At 37.5% G+C, this 19,391-nt stretch overlaps 1 protein-coding gene and 1 pseudogene across 1 annotated transcript; one reads left to right on the forward strand and one right to left on the reverse strand.

Moving 5' to 3' along the window:
• LOC139744709 (uncharacterized) overlaps nucleotides 1-19,391 on the forward strand; it is a 69,491-nt pseudogene that overhangs the window by 27,469 nt on the left and 22,631 nt on the right.
• On the reverse strand, nucleotides 12,535-15,910 carry LOC139744704 (torsin-1A-interacting protein 1-like). The gene is made up of 2 exons (XM_071655127.1): nucleotides 15,808-15,910; nucleotides 12,535-13,731 (listed from the first exon to the last, which is right to left on the reverse strand). The coding sequence occupies exon 2, from the start codon at nucleotides 13,729-13,731 to the stop codon at nucleotides 12,583-12,585; it is 1,149 nt and encodes a 382-aa protein (XP_071511228.1). The 5' UTR covers nucleotides 15,808-15,910; the 3' UTR covers nucleotides 12,535-12,582.

Raw genomic sequence — 19,391 nt, forward strand, 5'->3', positions numbered from 1 at the left:
AAGAAGAAGAGTTTCCCTTTCCTCACAACCATCATTGCGCTCTCCATTAGTTGATAATTTTGAACCAGTATATACTTAACGCTCACAAGTTGGATTACCGGGTTTTTTGTTTGTTTGTTTGTTTGTTTTTTGTTTTTTGTTTTCTACGCACTGCGTTACATCCGTCTTAATGAGCATATCCAATATAGAGAAGGCATTAGTTCATTTTTAGTGCGTGTTATAAAGTTTTGCCAAATCGTTACAAATATTTCTTTTAAAAAAAAATCTAAGTGTGTGTAAACTCTTCACTTCGATTCCGAAATTCTAGGGGTTGTGGTTGTCTTCTACGTGCCAGCATTACTTTCAGGTTATTCACCCGAAACTACTTCGGTATAATGATTTAGTTTTGCTTTGTTTTTGTTTTGTCACTTAATGCTCGCAGAAGCCGTTCTGTAGTGCGAGTTCCAATTAATTTCTTCTTTTTTTTTTCTCCTATAATGAGCGAAAACAATAGACTCACGAGAAGGTTTAAAAGACTCTGACAAAGATAAACTCGAGATGGTCATGGTGTGTAGAAAATTTCTGCAAGTCTATGCAAGGAGAATAAAGACAAAGAAGTATATACTAGTATAGAATAATGATAAAAAAACAAGGTAGAATAGGGAATGATGCACAATGATTATGTACTATGCAGGAGGGGACAATCGTATAATCCAATTCACATACTGAGAATATCCAGATGCCCTGTCAGATCTACTGCAGTAGCTGGAGCATCCAATACCTCTGATTTGGAAAAGGTCGCATTCTCCGACCTTCAAGATGGACTGGAGCATTGAAAATTGTCTTGGCTCGATGACCAACATCAACCTCATCATAAATGAGCGTGGCAATATCCCGGAGACTCGTTGTTGAATCAGTACTTCTATGTATTCGTATAGTCATTTTTGTGTGAGAATGGTTATGAAGTGTTAATTATTCATTAACACTTGAAACTGATGATGATATTCAAATTTGACTAATCACCATGTATACAAGTATATACGCTATTGAAGAAGAAGAGGAAGAGGCTTATTCGTGAGTTCTTTCCACCTCTCTGGTTGAACACATCGTGTTAGCTACACGTGCAACGTGGGTCACGCAAAACCTCCGTCTCTCCACTCGGTTTTGTAATGCCCCTCTTCAGGATTTGAGTGAGTTGTGTTGATGGACGTTACTTCTTGAACTGCCAGCCAAATTGTAAAAGGTATACTGTATAGGCATACATTCAGTATAGCAGAAGTGAGAATGTTCTAATTTCTCATCGTCTATATCATGTTCCTTGTCTTATCTATAGCTCTTCAGCATCTTCTATAGGTCTGTCCCTTTCATCTCGTTTCATAAAATGACTTCTTCCTCTTCACCTAGCTCTAACCAATATTAGGTTCTGCCCTTCTGTTCCTTTGCCAATTTCTTACATAACACAGCTGATATTGATTTCCCCATGCCCTTTTGAAAGATCTTGCTACATGCTCTATAGTATGATATTTCTGTGTATGGAGAATAATCCCACTCCTGTATATAGATACTGAGTAGACAACTTTGGAATTCCGGTGTTCGTGAAGTTATGAACAGCCAGTGAAGGAAATTACGACATGGTGACCTAATTGTTCTGTCAGTTCAGGTCTATATACCAAGTGTATAATATGCAGTGGAGACGGTGTTTTCAAACTAGGGTTTACGCCATCTATTGGTAGAATTTTACATAACATAATCTGTAAATTGTGATTTAAGGGAATGTTCATCCTCCAAGTGAATGATTTTTTGAGAGGAATTCACGAACAGCCAATATTGTAGGGTATTTTGTACTTATTCATTTACTAGTTTTTTATCTGTCTATTTGTGTGCGTGTGTGTATGTGTGTGTGTGAATTTCTTGCGATCTATTATATAAATCATTATTCGTCAAGAATGTGGACATGAGGGGACCTGAGATGATGTAAACGTAACTGTAATAGGTTGATGCAGATTTTGCGTCCTTGTGCTTGTTTGTGTACAAGACATAGTGTGCGTGTGTGATGTTTGCCGCAATATGAGCCCAAGTCGGAGTGGAGGTTGGAAATACCGTTGGAGTGTAAAATGAGAATGAATTATGCTTTGAATGATCTTATTGATTGTATTTTGTTGTGCACATTCGTGATGAATGTTATATAATAAGCACCTTACTATTTAAATCAAATATATATAATTATGTACATGTTATTGACAAACAAAATTAGCACGGCATATTACATGTATAGTGATGAGTCCATACGGAGGATTATGGGCATGCGCCTATGGATCAGTTGCGTGCATTCTGTCACAAAGGTCACATTTCGATAGTTGGCGGAACATGAATGCAAGTCGGTGCAAGTCCTCCTAGCAAACCAACCGAAGACACACTCTAATTCTTATTTGTCTCGTTCTGTCACACCATAAGCGTGCAACTTTTAATTAGAAAATGTCTAAGTATATAATAATGCATATCTTTTTTATTTGAAAATCATCATCATTATACAACTTAACATGCTATACAATACATTGTAATCATGTATTACGGAGTTACAATGACTGAAACAGATTTAACCAAAATCCAGCTTCTAAAGGAGACCCAAAGAGAAGAAGAGAATTGCGAGGAAAATAACATGCTACTATAATGTATACGTTAACGTGGCCTATACATAAACAGGACACGTAAATCATATTCATCAATATTCATGATAGCATGCAACAATATATGCAATGTACACAATATGATCAAGAACTCAATATACAATATAGTATTCATCCTATTAACATAAGGAATGAAACTGCATATCAGCGTTTCATACCCAGCGCCGTTTAGGACTCTCGTATATGTTTGATATGTTATAGAAGCTTGTTTAATACCTGTGTTTCATAGCGGAAGTGATAAAATTCATCTCCATGTAACCGGCTGTATGTCTATAGAGTGAATTTTCATTTCAGTGGGAAATTCTGAGAAATCATACAGGTATATTGGCACTTATTTGGGCCATATCATGAGAGCAATTTGGTTGAATATTAATCGGTCTTTTCTAATCTTTTGCTATGCAGAAGCAAATTGCTTGAGATATGCAAATAAACAGATCTTGCTTTCCATGGAAGCTACATTTTGTGTGTGTGTGTGTTCAACAGCTTTAACATGGACAATCCCAAAAAAAATGTGTTTTATTTTGCTACGATGATTCCGCAATAAAAAACGCAATGACTGACATCGCAATAACTGACATTGCATTAACTGTCCATCGCAAGTCGATAGCGTTATAATTGCATGAAATTGAGATGAGCAGAAAGGACCCCATTAATGGTAGTTGTGTGAATATGGTTTTGATAGCACCATTTGTTTTATTTGCTGTTTGACTATCTCGCGTCTACCAAACCTACTGTATTGTCATTATTGACGTAAACGAGACGGTGAAGTTTTGTAGTCTTTATATAACTATTTGCATCACACGGGTGCAACAAGGGAGTATTCATAATTTATGCATTATAATACAATTTTGTAATACAATTTTGTAATATATTTATATATTTATCAGTAGTAACCACAACTTAAGTACTCCAAGTTTGTCGTACGTACAAAATGATTCTTATTTTCACCGGTATTCCAAAATGCGCTTTTCCCCGTCATATTTATGTCGATGTTCACGGCAATGTATCCCTGACTTATACATCTATACACCAACAACAAACTCATACTTCCATGGATTCGTATTCATGGATTCGCAATAAGATGTCCACATCCTATTTATCTTTGTTTTTAAGAACGATGTACAGTAATTTAGAAGTGACTCAAGATATTCTTTTAAAGATGACGCCATTTCCAGACCATTATAAGAACAGACAAACTTGTCAACTTACGTAACGGAAGTTGTCCCCTATTTTCATAAGTGAATGAAATTGGCGATTACTTTATAGACCTATGTAGTGATTCACTATTTAAATACCAGTTATTGTGTCACACAGAGTGACTTAAATGAAAGCAAGATACTTTTAGTATTATGAAGCATAGGGATGAAGATTTAGGTATGATTTTTTTTTTTCCGTTTGTACAAATGAAATTTATAAGATTGCAACTGCTGATCTACACTGCACTGTTAGAACGCTGTGTAAAATTTCGTTGTTTAAAATATTGTTGTTTAAAATTCTAAACAATGTTGTTTAAATATAGAAAATTGGAGCTTGATTGCCTTAAACAGCGGTTGTTTAAAAACAATTCGGAATGATTGTCCAAACAATTAAACATCGTTGTTTAGAAATTGATGGGCAACAGTCATGTGATAGTCATGAACCAATCAGCGGGCCTGCATGTATCCTTCGCCGCAATCGATCGGTCGCCGCCGGGCGCCGCGGCCACCGCGCCTCACACACACACTGTACACGTACATCACACGTTTATGTACGTATAGCCCAGCTATACAGCTCCTACGCGGCTATTCATCATGATGGACGGCGGTGACGATGACTGCAATGCAGCTATATGGAGTCACGAACATTCTCAGCAAATGGGGTCTAGCTATAGAAGAACTTTGCCAGTCATTCGAAGGTATTTATTTATTTAACTGATAGTTACATCGCTTCATGCCCATCTGTAATTTGCATGATGTATGAAGCACGGCTCACGCTTTGGGTTCTTGGCCGGGCTGCGCTACGCCTCGCCTTTATGCATGTACGGTACATGTAACGTTAGATCTAACAAACTGTTAATGTTAACGTTAAGTTACATAGGTCGTCTGTACCGGTACGTACATTATGTTTTTCAACCAACTCGTGCTTGTATAAACACTTGCATAATTCAATCCTTACATACATTTTCAAAACTTCACATAAAATACGAATTTCTTTTACAAAAACTAATCTCTAAATCAGCGTACGGAATATTCCCATTGTTGACACAGTACAGTAGCCTATTCGTTGTACAGTATTCTAACTTCTAAGTTGTAACAGGCACCGTATCACATCATGCACAATTATATAGGCGCAGTGTCCGAGTTCGATGATGTAGAAATCTAACACAACTAACAAGTTAGTTAGGCATAGGGTCTAACGTGACGGTTAGGGCCTAGCTAGGCAATGCTAGGGCCTAGTCAAGGGCTAGGGCCTATATTTTAGACTGCTAGTGCTAACTAAGACTAAGTTCAATTACACAATGACATGTCTCGATCATTTCCTATGAATCCTAGTCTTCCTACCTCATAATTTAGAACTTATGGTCGGCTGTATGATAGCCCTACTACATCGACCACCCTCTTGTAATCGAATAGACCGACCGTGTATTAATTGGCGCACTGAACACTTAGTACGCACTTCACTGCACGCAAAGCACATAAAAATGGATTGGCTTTGACTGTTGATGAGGATGGTGTGGGAAAACGCGAAAATTCACCGTTCATTAACAAAGTTAATGGTTTTAATCAAGGACAAAATTTCGAATGAATATTTTCACCGAATCGTAATGTAATGTCTATGGAAGTTTCTAAAAAGCTTCGTACAACACGGTGTTCAATACAACTAGGTTTGCGTGCATTGTCAATGCAAAAACAGCGGTCGATCTCAATAAGGAGCGTTACCGCGGGGAGCTGAAACGAGGCCATGCAAGTTCGACGGCGATATTTTTGCACTGAAACTTCGAATCGAAAAGGGAACAAAGGCATTTGATAGCCTAGCTCTGGATTTTCTCAATCATGTAGGTCAAGTTTTTTGCATGAATTTTAGTAGTGTTAAATATTCTTATCAAGCAAATAAACATTAGGCGGTCGATGAGTAGTAGGTCCAACCGTACAACCAAAATCTACTGTAAACATAACGAACCCCCTAAAATCCAATACTAAAGTGCAAGTTAAGTTCTGCTACTTTTGCTGGAGCAATTCATTCTTTACTGAGCATCATTGCCATCAATGATGCTCGATGAATTAAGGTCTACGTAAGCTTTTAGTAGAAAAAAAGGCCTAGAACCCCTATAGAAAATGAAGATAAAGACAGAAAACAGATTGTGGTGTTTTTAACGCACAATATAGTCTATGCACCACACGTAAACTTAATGCCTGTAGTAATAATATACCACCTTAGTAGAGTTCTATTTGTTTCGTGTAGGTAGGTGGTTGGAACCAATTTTTGGCACTTTTGTCACTTTCAAATAAGTTTCTATGCAAAGATTAGGAGCTTTCTTCTCAGTCTGTCAAGATTTCCATGCCAAACGAAGCACATTGTGCAAATTCACACAAACTTGTGAGAAAAATGTATATAGAATGAACATTTTTGCAGAAGCTAATGATCATGCATAATTCACTCCATCATTTATGTTTTTGTTATTAACATGAGTATTATATCTTTTTCCATTTGGTTTATAGCATTCTGTCTGGGCCACCCTTAATATGATTACAAATGCAATCTTGTTCCCTAATTTGTACAGATCAAGCAAGACTTCAGCCAGGAGATCATGGCTGAAGACAGGATGTTTGCAGCATGGCCATGTATGCTGACAAAGTACTCTACTATGGGGAATCAAGATGTCCATCGTAGCAAACGCTGCTTATTCGTCACACGGGTGATACCGATGGCCTTTCCCAAGGTACATTTTAAATAGTATTGCTCTGTGTAGAGATTCTAATCTACAGCCCCAGTACCACCCTTTCCTTTTTTGCATTTGAGTTGAGGTGAATTTATTAACATTATTAACAAAATACTTACAGTATGAACATGACTATAAAAAAAAAAAAATTGTTAGACCGATAAATTCATTCAATGCTTGTTAATTAATTTCTAAGACTTTGGCAAAAACTTGCAAAAACTGAAGTGGATCTGTAATTTCAAAGCCAATATCAAAGCGATCATCCGGGCTCTTGATGACTCTGCTTTGTCCATCATTCAACTTGCATGTCATGTTCCCGTATTTGGTTTTGTTGCCGATTCGACATCATGAGCTTCCTTGGCATTTATCATGCACTGATCGAGTGACACATTGCATGCCTTTAGATCTTCATTGATGTACACACTTTTCATGTTCTTTTTTCCTTTCAGACTAGAATGCCCAGAATACAGTTTGTTCCTTTTGTTTGCAATAAAGTGGACTTTGATCTGCCTGCTCTTTCCTTCTTGCCTTTTCCTCAAGATGATGACAAGATCATGAAGATGAGATGTCCTCTTTCCAAATGTCTAAGCCAACTTCCTTGGCAACATTTGGCTCGCCCTCAGTAAGCTCTTCCTCTGTCTCCTCAGCCCCCTCTGGCAGGCCAGTCAGGCAGAGATTGTCCCTCCTTTGCTCATGTTGGACCTCGTCCTGCTGGAACTGAATCCTCAAGAGATGACATGTGGATTCAGAACATCTTTAATTGTGCTCATACAAGCTTCTTTCGCTCCTTGTATCACATGCGGTAGTGCAGCTTTAATGACTGTAACTACAGCTTGGACAATTATTTGGGGGAGGCTGTCTCCTGCCCCTCTCTCACATTGTAGCACCCCACGGCCACACAGTTCATGTACACTGAAACTTCTGGACGGTTTGTCCTTGCCTCCTTCATCTACCATTCCCCTTTTCTTCTCCACTGCCTGATCAACTCACATGATAATCAAGCTTTTGTCATTACAGGATAACATTAACAGAGAAGTCTTTTATGAACTATTAAATTTTTTGCATTCTTTTTCCTACTACTTGAAATAAAAATCACTGGACCTTGAACATCCCTTGCTCTTGCTAATCTAATTAAGATATATACATATCAACTGATCTTGCTTTATGCAATGCCAGAATATGACATGAACCTCCTGCAAAAGCCCAAATGTCATTCATATTGCAATAGTCTTTGTTAAGCACTTACAGTAGTGCAAGATTATTCTTATTAAGGCACTGGCTGTCAACACCATTCAACTTTCTTTCATTCAAGTTCATGGTAACTCTGATTGCTGCTTTGTAGAATATCATGATGATTATTACAGCATTATAATTCTAATGCTTGGCCTTACAAGTTTGGTTCTACTCATCCACAATTACTTACCCGTCTTGGTAGTAAATGCCGTTGCCAGAATCAGTCCCTCATTCAAAATGTGTAGTATTTTCTACAATACCCTCCAAACAACTTTAAAACAGCCCCCCCCCCCCCCCCACAGTTAGTAATCCTGGTTGCAATCAAGTACAATATAAGTACATAAGCTAGCATCTGAATATGAGCTGATACTTGTCAGCATTTCTCTTTATCAGCCTTGATTGTGTTAATATTTTTAAAGGGTATATTTGTACTTATCATTCAAAATACTCCCCCTGTGTCATACATTTTGCTCCACAGAGGAAAAAGAGACGCTTGCATTCAGCATGCTGCCGCTAGTTTGCCGAGGCTGGACTGCGAGGGTGTGGGGCAAGTGCTCCTTTCAGGAGTCGTTGGAGTTATTCTACGACTTTCAACCTGTAAGTACCTAACTGTTCGGAGGCTAATCTAAAACAAGTGATGTGTTGCCCTCTTATTAAAATGATGAGATGGACTTTGACATTGCAATACAAAATATAAAAATCATCAAGCTGTGGTCCATAGTTACAGAAATTCCCAGTTTATGCTGTTTCATTTGTTAGTTTAGTCCATGGATTCTACATATTTATGCAAATTTACTATGTTGCTAATGTATGCTGTGAATCACAATAATTTTTTTTTTATGAAAAAAAAAATCTTATATTTGAAATACATAGTCAACATACATATTTACTTTATTTTGTGCCTGACTGCTCAATCACACACTTGTCCAATATCAATATGTCCTTTTCATTTTGATAAAAAGGGGAAAAAAATTTGCATGAAATGCAAAATTGGTCCCAAATGTCGCCAATAAGGAATATTCCATTTATCAATAAATATTGCACTTGACCTATGGTATCATTATATTCAGCAAGATGCTGGAAATATATCACATACCACTCACATACATCCAATGTGATACAGGGTGTCTCCCCCCCCCCCCCCATACTAAAAAGAACAAAGACCTCGCATACTCCTTAATGTTCCTACAATGTAAGTGGACAAAGTTGTTATACTACTAGTATTGGAAAGAGTAACTTACCCAAAATAATGAAATGCAATTCAGAAATAGTTTTTGTTTGATAATACTTTTTGCCTGGGCTTGCCAGCAATAAAATTAATTGCCTTTCAGAAGTTCCCATAGGCCACACAGTTGAAAATTCATTCAGCCAGGTCATGGTTAGCCCTTGCAAGAATAGAAAATGTAATACATGGATGTTATATACTACATAAAATACCCAATTTAGGGTATATGTTTGCAAATGAAATGTTGCAGAATTTGGCCAGGCACTTTATTATGAACTCTACCTTGAACATTGGAGAGGTGTGGGAAATATATCTGTTCTGATGGACTTCATTATACCAATGCCTCAACCCAACACTTCTGCGTAGATTATTTCAAGATTTTATCGAGATGTATATAATGCATATTTCTTTTCCACTTCCATTTCATTTTACAGTAGGGCACAGACCTGGCTTTCTACATTGGACAAATTGACAGGAAGCAGAGACCACAGCCCTTCATCTTGCTGATGGGAGGATCCTGGAAGAAGCCACTGCAAACCTTTGTCATTAGGAAGTTTTTGCTACACGACGCGAAGACCGAGAATACGAGGAAGCGATCACTTGTGACAGTCCCCGTACTCTGACTCCTGTCCCCATATCTATGCAGTTTCGCTTTCCTGTACAGAACGGAGGCATGAGGACAAGATCGCTGAATAGTTGGCTGACTGGCTGGCTCACTCCTGCCCAGCATCGGGACCGAACGCTATTTTGGCCAATTACCGTACTCGTTTTCCCCCGGACGGGACGTTCCTCGGATTTGATCATGTGCAGAAGCAAATTTCGCACACGACATGCTTAACTCCAGGCCGCGTTGTGCTTGCGAAAACTCCCTATTGTAGAGAGACAGGGATTCTTGTTTCCAACTTTGACAAAGGCTGTGGACTGTGCATTCAAAGTGCATTATGTCCTAGATGTAGAGTACCAGGCTCAATGTTTTGCTGCCTGGCAGTTCTTGGAGACAGTTGTGTACAAAATGCCTGGTAAAGTGACGTCCAATTCTGTGAAAGAGATCAGGACATACCTGAACTCTTCAAATCAGGAAGATTAGATGCGTAGAATGAGATTTTCATGGTCATCAGAAGTTTAATTGACAAAGTTGACTTTTAGGTCATTCGTCAAAGCAAAGGTTTGGTATCTATATTTTATTTGTTTATAACTCAATAAGTAATGGATACATGTCACATGGAAAGATCAAAGGTCATGAGAAGATTGTTCTATTAGTGGGTAATGTTGGCCCTTGAAAACTTGTGATAAAGATGGGCTAGAAATGAATTAAAAAAGGTATTTTGCATAGTAGTCACTTAATGAAATATTGGGCAAGATCTTCACAGGTTTATACTGAAGCATGACAGTCAATTTTCAGAAATATAGCAATTGTGAAATTAAAACCTCATATCTGTTGAGCATAATGGAGGTGACACTCTGTACTGAATGTGGCCTTCATAAAATTCAAGATGAACTGTTTCGTAGAATGTATATTTCCATTATGAATTTATTTCATTGTATATAGAGTAATCTTCATTACTGCCATCTCTATCACAGGAGTGACAGAGATGATCTTTGCTGGACAGATGTGCTGTACTTTGCACATCCCAGTTATGAAAAAAAAACACAACTGTATGTGTTGGTAGCAGGTATGACTTCTCAAATTACACCAGTAAACAGGAGTAAGTTTCATTATAATTACAATGTACTGTATATGTTATTTGGTCTGTTCAGATATGCTGAATATAGGTATGGAGTAGAATTTTCACAAGAGATAAAACTTATTTCTTAATGTGAATGGTTTCTCCATCTGCAGTATATTTACAGTCATCATTGTACTGTCAAGGAAATATAATCTAATAACCCCTGACTTACAATTGCAGATGTTCCCCAAAAGCATTGCAACTGAAATGATTCAAAATGTTGTTACATCAAATTGAACATTGTTAAAAATGATCTTTTTAATAGAGAAGCTGTGTAGTGCAATACCTTCAGTAATATTTTCTTAGTGGGGCAACAAAGTACAGTATTGGGACAGAAAAGCAAATCCTTAGAGGGCCATTCCCTTATGCTTCGCTTATGAGATTTCCAAGCGCATGTAATAGTGACAAACACTTCAAGAACAAAGTCAGTGGTTCTAAGAATATCAGATAATTATTCCAGGAAATAAGACTCATTCAAGATTTATCTTGTCTTATCGGGGTATGATCACTATAAAACTGGATAATGTGTCTGTAAGGTGTGCATTGGACTGTAAAAGCATTCTGAAAAATTACATTCTCTGTGTACTGTTCATTCAGTTAGCCCTTTTGGACCCATCTGAGAGCAACTGATGGTTCCCATGCACCCACACAATATGAGAAATGAAGCAACAAAATATTCAATGTGGCACAGGTATAGATAATCTCAAGCTGAACACATCCATGTTATGCATAATAATTAATTCTTTAATTATTTCATGTTTCAAATTCAATTTGCCATTGCAGTTTAGTTGAAATATTGTGAAATGTGATTTTTACGGCATTAAGCGCCCCATTTGTATGTAAGTGGAATCAAAATGTACATTTGACAATACACTAAGCTTTAGATGAGTCGAGGTCAATTCAGCTGGGAAATCACTTAACTCAAGCATAACAAAAGCTCGTGATTTTTCCTCTGCAGTCAAACTGCATATTTTTACTAAATCCGCGCAAGTCGACACGTTTGTCTCGGTTCTCGAGAACTTCGACTTATCAAAGGTTAACTGTGTAAGAAGAATTGTTACTCTGTATATATTCTGAAAATGGATGAGACGATTCTTGATTGGCTCAATTTGTTATTTGTAATAAGTTTGCACATCGATGGACAGATTGACCGATTGAAGGTTTTCTAATGATACGCTGTCAGTGATATAGACAGTGAAAATGTGCTGAAATATATAATTGGCCAAAAAAATAAACATTTGTGTTATTGTGCTTATATACAAGTGAGTTGTACAGTAACATGTGATTACGAACTGTTTAAATTCTAAACATGAATATTTAATATTTGTTTTAAACAACCCAGTTGTATAAAATTACTTTTAAACAACCCGGTTGTATAAAATGACTTTTAAACAACAGTTGTTTAGAGTTTTAAACAACTTTTTTTAAACAACTCAGTTGTATAAAATTACATTTAAACAACAGTTGTTTAGACTTTTAAACAACTTTTTTTAAACAACCCAGTTGTATAAAATGACTTTTAAACAACAGTTGTTTAAATTTTTAAACAACTTTTTTAAACAACCCCAGTTGTTTGAATTTCTTTTAAACAACAGTTGTTTAGAATTTTTAAACAACAAAGGGTTAAAAGTTTAAACAACTACGTGTTGTTTAATTTTTAAACAACAGTTGAGCGATTCACCGGTTAACTTGTGGTTGTTTAAAATTTTAAACAACCTTGTTGATTTTTTTCTAACAGTGTGTTTGAAGAAAACTGTACCTCATACAATGACTTGTTCGGGATGTGACACCCGATTCTCCCAAGAGCATCCATTATTTCATGATTACCACATTATTAGCGACACGGCTGAGCATTGCTTCTGTCTTGTCCGGCGGGATTTCTTCCGGGCATTTGGTCCAACGCTTCTCCAGATGACTTCTGATGGCTTCGTCTGTACTCTTTTCTCTAAAGTCCGTATTCCCCAGTGCCTCTTTCAGCATCATAGTCAGGATGATGACTGCATCCTTGTACGGTGCGCTGTCGTTGTCGCAGTAAGCGTGAAACAAGATGGCCGAGCATGGAGGTACCTTGTCGAAGTCATTGACTAAGGCGACCTTACTACAGCCACTCAAACCTGATTTGAGCTGTTCATCGAGGCTTAGTTTAGCATCGTCGCCTGACTGGCCCGCTAGGCGAGCGCCTTCGATGTGTGCGATGTCTGACGCGTCGTGGTGGACAGCGAAGACTCCGGCGTACATGTCCGCGACCTGCGAAGCGAGTGCTCTTACGTCTGTATCTGCCCCTGGATGTCCGACAAGAAGTAGTACCACTGGATTGTCTGGATTCATGTCTTCGGTGACGTGCGCCATGGACGAACCGCCGATCACATTCCAGGCCATTTTGTTCATAGACAGGAATCGCTTCTTCAGGTTCGTCATTCTCTGCATGAGAGCGTCGTATCTTTCAGATCGCTTTCTCGGAGTGCACTTCTCTGTAACCGAAGATGACTTTGGAGTCTCTTGGAGCAAATACAACCAAGAGAAACCAATCAATGATATTACTAGTATGACCACGACACCTACATGTACTATCAGGAGAATGCTGCAACAGTGTGAAGGCGTGGACTCATGTTGATCCTCTTCCCTTCCTGTGCCCTTTCCCGACTCTGGTACGACACCAATGCCGGAACCGTCATCAGCATGACTGGGACTCTTGTGAGATGGAGAACGTTTAATGGCGCGACGAGAGAGTCCATCTGTCGGAGCATTTTTCTCCGTTGATGCTGATCTTTGTTTAGCCCCCTTCCGTTGTCTAGCATCAGTCCCAGGCACCTTCTTATTTCCCTGTAATTGATCCACGTCTGCGTCTACCTCCTCAACATCATCCTGTTCTTTGTTACCTTGTAAGCTTCCCTCTCCAGCATTCGTGATTGTTTTTTCTTTGTTCTCCATCTTAGTGGAGCTTTTCCCACTTTTTGGCATCTTCCTGTTGCAAAAGAAAGGGGAAAATGAACTTTCGTCACCAAAGTGTACTTAGGGCACGGAACAGGTGATATTCACAGACTATAATGTAGGATGTATTTTCATACATTACGCGACAATCGCAGAACCTGGATGCATCGTAACTCAAGTTGAGTGGCGATTGATGACACTTGAATACTCATCTTTTCTTAATACAATGTCATGTGCGCATAAAGGAGTTGTCTTTGTTATTGTTCATTCATTTTGTTTGTTTCACAGTTGAAGATACGTGTCAGAAGTCTAGAGTTAAAAAGGTCGCGATTGCCGATGATATGTATTAAACACAATATAGATGATGACTGGCGGGGGAGGGAACATATTTATACACCCGAAGGGTTTAAAATGCTATTGAGGGAGGTTATAAGTCCCGAGACGAAGTCGATGGACTTATAGCCTCCCGAAATAGCATTTCAGACCCCGAGGGTGGATCGTTTGGTACATGTTCCCGACAACAAAAGTCATCATCTGTTATATCATAGTGGGTTAGTCAAATACCATAATCTGTTCTGGGTTGATATTAGGCCGTGGAAGCCATGTTCGCAACGTCAACCACCAGCACAAACGTATTCGATCGATCGCGCAGAGCCAAATCCACTGAGCGCGGGTCTTTCAAAATCACAGTTTCATAAGCATTACAATCATCGGTCATCTGCTTTTTCACATCGTATGGAATAGGCAAATTTATCCTATCGATTGCGTGAAAAATATGGTCGTTCAATCGTTTGGTATCGTTTGTCATTTGTTACGCGGAAATGTTTTCCCATGAGAGAACATTACAGAAATATTCTGCCCATGGGCGAACATAACCAATGTGCCTCCATCACGTGACTGTGTTTAGCCAATCACTAACCGGTATTTGACTAACCCATTTAATATTAGACTATTATCACGGACTTCTTGTCTAACGCCACCCGACCTTCAGATTGATCGTGTGTATGAGTAAAATCACACAAACATTGAAACAGAAAATGATAGTTCCATTAAGGAACAGACAAAAAAGGGACACACTTGCTTCTTCATATAAAAATGAAAATAATTGTTTGTGTAAATGATTTGGCGAATATAATCCCCTTCTCTTACAGACACATTTTACATCATCACAGGTTGACAGCGCGAGAATATAATGCAAAAGATACTTATTATTCTACTTACTAATATCAATTTGAAAAAAAAAAAGAGTAGGGCCTAACTTACGTGAACGTCCCCTGATCTCATGAATACGTTAGACTTTGAAACTCTATACTGTACATTTTTTTTTTTCACTTATACATCCGAATTTTCCAGTCTGTTTACTATATCAATAAATGTCAACAGACTAACGCAAAAAAAAAAAAAAAAATCCAAAACTTAACGTCAAGTTAATGATGACCAACGACATTGCGTAGTGGTTAGCTTGACATGTAGAAATACAATCGATATTGTCCGCCTACGATATACACTCTCCCACTCTCTGCGGTAACTATACTGATAACTACACTTTATACCGTAGATCACCCGAAAAGCATAAAAAAGAAGCAGTCACCAAATATTATCAAGTGTCTTAATGACTAATCGACTGATTTGCTACAATAGAGTGTTGATTGCAAATGAAAACCAATATTACTCGAAGTCGGAGTCTGATGAAAGAATCACAGTGAAAGCTTGGTCCGGAAACAATGAACTTGAGATTTCCTGACTCTCCTCTCGGACCATTATGTCGTTTTGAGTAAAATTTATATCGACTAAGAATAACTTAAAGTATATGTCATATACTCGTCAATGCATGCCTGTGAATACATGCTGGCAGGCCTTCATCATAATGTCTCCAAAGCCGCCATCAGCGATCATTAATAATGTGTGATGTCGAAATCGTGGTGGGAATCCCCGCTCGGTTGCATGCAGGCAGGTGATAGACAGCAGACGTGTTTCCCCATCCCTAACTCCCTACCCGTGTATGGAATTTAAGGGAAGTGTCAGCAGGTAAATCATTGGATATCGCAAATGAATTGATCGGCATGTTACAAACGATAGATCACCGCATAATCATATCAACCATACCTCGAGATCACAGGGGTCAGAGTTTCTTCCAGTATACTTCTTGCCTGTAGCAGTCACATACGCAAGCGACGATCGAGCGAGCAGTGTCCGTCTGAATTTGGAGGTCGCTCTTCAACCTTCTTGATCAGAGACATTCAACCAAAATAGCGCCTCCTATTGTCGATGGCGTTAAACGTTTTTGCTTCACAACTATAGTGATTTGTTGCAACTTTCCAAGAACCATTGAGCCACACTTATCATGGGTCCATCCTTGCTACTCAGTTCATCTAGACATCAGACTTGCTGGTGCTTTGATTGGAACTTTTTAAGTATAATTGAGGTTGTTTACAATTATGTTGAGGGGGTATTACTCATGACTTATAATCTAATTCGCAGACTCCAATTACAGTTTTACAGTAACATTGTACATGCAAAGGTTGGGGGAATGAAACTCAAATGTAAATATTAATTGCGTGAATGCAGAAATATTTAGTAAAATATAACAGTGAAGTTTGAGGAAACAGAGAATCCATTCAAAAGTTATGAATTAAAAAAGCCTTGGTATATTGCTATTGCTGCATGATTAAGAAGACTATTGTGATGTCAACCTCACCGAAGGACAATGATATGGGAAATATAAAGCATAATGAAAGGGCACTGGGCTTACTTCTTCCAGAAGGCAACATCATATATCAGAAACTAGTGGAAGGAATGCATGCTTTTCATGAAAAATCACATTTCTTAGAAATATCTTTACACATTACAGTTTCTCAACAGCACTTGACTGAGTGTACATATACATGCATTTTAGTTGTATATCAATGGGATGATTGTAAAAAAAAAATATATCACAGCATACTTTACAGTGTTTTTAACAGATGAACAGCATTTTTTCTCAAAACTGGTAAAATCTTAAATTCCACTAAAGTTAGTCTTTTCTGCAGTTTGCTTGACTCTTCTTATTCTATCAAAGTGAACTGAACATAAGGTTAAGTTCCTTACTTTCCTCTTACACAACATTAGCTCTATCATACCGTGTACCCAAAATAATGGCAATGGAGGCATTATTGTGTTACATATATTTCATCATTCGTTTATTTGCAAAATGAGAAGATGTACACAAAACAAAGTATACTTATATGATGACAGGTCTGTTTAATAATAAAGGCTTTAATTATGTTCCTTGTAATGCTGAATTTCTTTGTTTGTTTTGGAAGAAATTGTACTTTTGCGACGACTTAAGTGCATTTTATCTGTATTACCCAACTTTCCCTCTGCTTCATAGCTATAGTACACTTGTAAATCTCTGTAAGTTATATTTAGTTTATGGACATGTGTGCTTGGGATATTTCAAGTTATTGTGCTGCTGAGCCTTGCAGTTTATTGATTTACACTATTGATACTTTTAACTAAAATTGATGATGAGTACTCAACATGAAGTAAAATTAATTTCAAGTCTTTGCTATCAAAAGTACACATGTACTCTCAGATAAGAAAGTGTAGCACCAGTGGACGACATTGATTTTGAATTTAGCATTATAACTGAAGAATATTAATGTGCAAACTTTTTTTTTCTTCTATAAATAAAGCATCTCACTGTTTGTCAAAGTTATTGGTGTTCTAATTCATACAAAATTTGCAAAATACTGCACACATTTCACATCAGTTGTGGCAACTTCAACCTTACATCAGGGTACAATAAACTGGCTGTTGCATACCTATTACTGTGCTTGCAGCAGTTACTGATCAGTTTTTATTTCTGGACCTTGGAAAGAAAACCAGTTGTATTGATGATATACTGTACATTTTGAATCTGAGAGCAACAGCCGCTTAAGTAATCCTAAGGAGCAGTTAGGACAAATTATTTGTGAATATCACTTTGAACAAATACAAAGTTGCCCCCAAATTTCCTTTAATGAGCAAATACTATACTGTTCATATTTACTAGTTGTTTGATAAATTACAATTACATTGTAACATTACTTTATATATCATGAAGGGTACTGTGAAGAGACTAATTTGAAATATGAATAGGCAAAAGAAAAGCTTCATTCATGGACTACAGTGCAATTCTTGCTTGGATAGACTCCCTTAGATGAAACAAAACAAAGAAAGCAAAGAGCCCCACAGTTTCATATAAAAAAGGGAAAAAATAGTCATAATTTGTATGTGATGCATCATCACAAAAGCCCTATAAAGTTGAGAATATATATATATATATATATATATTTTTTTTTTGGGGGGGGGGGGGTTGGGCAGATATGAATTAGCCTTAAATTGATATTATAATTGCCCCACTTCATTGCAAGCAAAATATAACAAAAAGCAATAAAAAACTAGAAAAATGTTAAGGTTGTACTGTTGAAGTCAGCTTACACGCATCATTCTTCCCTTTATGATCTCTAACTTTATATGGGTAATGTAGTGATGCACCACATATAAATGTTACAAAGAACCAGCAAAGAACTAAAAATGTTAAAACAAGAATTGAAATTAAAGGGTTTTTTTCTAGGTCTCTTCACACTGTTCACTCTATCACATTTACTTGAAATCAAGTATACTAAAAATCTGTGATAATCCAAACATTCAGCATGCCCAAGCCCAAACTTTTGAGATTTTGAAAATCTGTTGAAAATGTGTTGAAATCTTTACTAAAGTATGCACCAGAGTGCACCATTTGAAATGTAAAATTGTCAAAGTTCCCTCCAGTGGAAGGATGGGGGGGGGGGGGGACACTTCCCTTCCACACCATCCCCCCACCCCCACCGTCACTCTGATCGATCAGGTTTGGTCACTCACTCCCTTACAGCATCTCTCTTCAAACTCTCAACCCCGTGACATGCAGTCAATATAAGTGATGAAGAGAAGAAGATCAAACGCATAGTATCATTCCCTTGTAACAGTGCAAGAGTTGAAGAAGTTACAGTTGCAAAGATGGTAGCATCAGATAGTAAACTGAATGTATGTGGTACCTTGACTATAGCAGAGAAGTTGGAATACATTTATATCTCTTTCACACCTTCCTGGCCATACGCGTAAGTTGTAATCGAAATTGTAATAGAATCCCCCTCCACATTCATCACTTTCTGTGGACCAGTAATAAAGATTATAAAACAACAACATCAAATGTTTCTTATCTTGTATTCTCATCCTTTTTTTTTTTCAAATATGAATACTGTACTGTAAAACAAGATGTTTGTGTGCATTTTAATTTCGTGAATTTCATGAGAGCCAAGATTTGCGAAATTAAAATGCACATGAAAGTTCTTGTCTACACTGTATGCATTGAATGCCAGTGGGAATTCACGAAAAAAATTTCATGCTGCGAAAATATCTTGCTTGACAGTATTAGCATTCATGACTATGTTTTGTGAAATCGCTATTTTGTTGCAGCAAATATAATAATATGTCTACTTCATTTCTGTAATTGGGTCCATAAACATGATCTCTTGAAAATGTGTCTCACTTACATTGTATGTGTTATGTAATTTCTTTTGTATGCTCTTTACAATCTGCAATGGGAAATATCTTCAGAAGCCAAACTTATACGTTAACGTAGACTTTAAAATGCTGGTTATGATTTTTCTTCTTTCTCCCTCCCTAAC

The sequence above is a fragment of the Diadema antillarum genome, unplaced genomic scaffold (assembly GCF_040938485.1).
Source record: "Diadema antillarum isolate AM-2024a unplaced genomic scaffold, OU_Dant_1.0 seq00001204_RagTag, whole genome shotgun sequence".
In the NCBI taxonomy this organism is placed as follows: Eukaryota; Metazoa; Echinodermata; class Echinoidea; order Diadematoida; family Diadematidae; genus Diadema; species Diadema antillarum.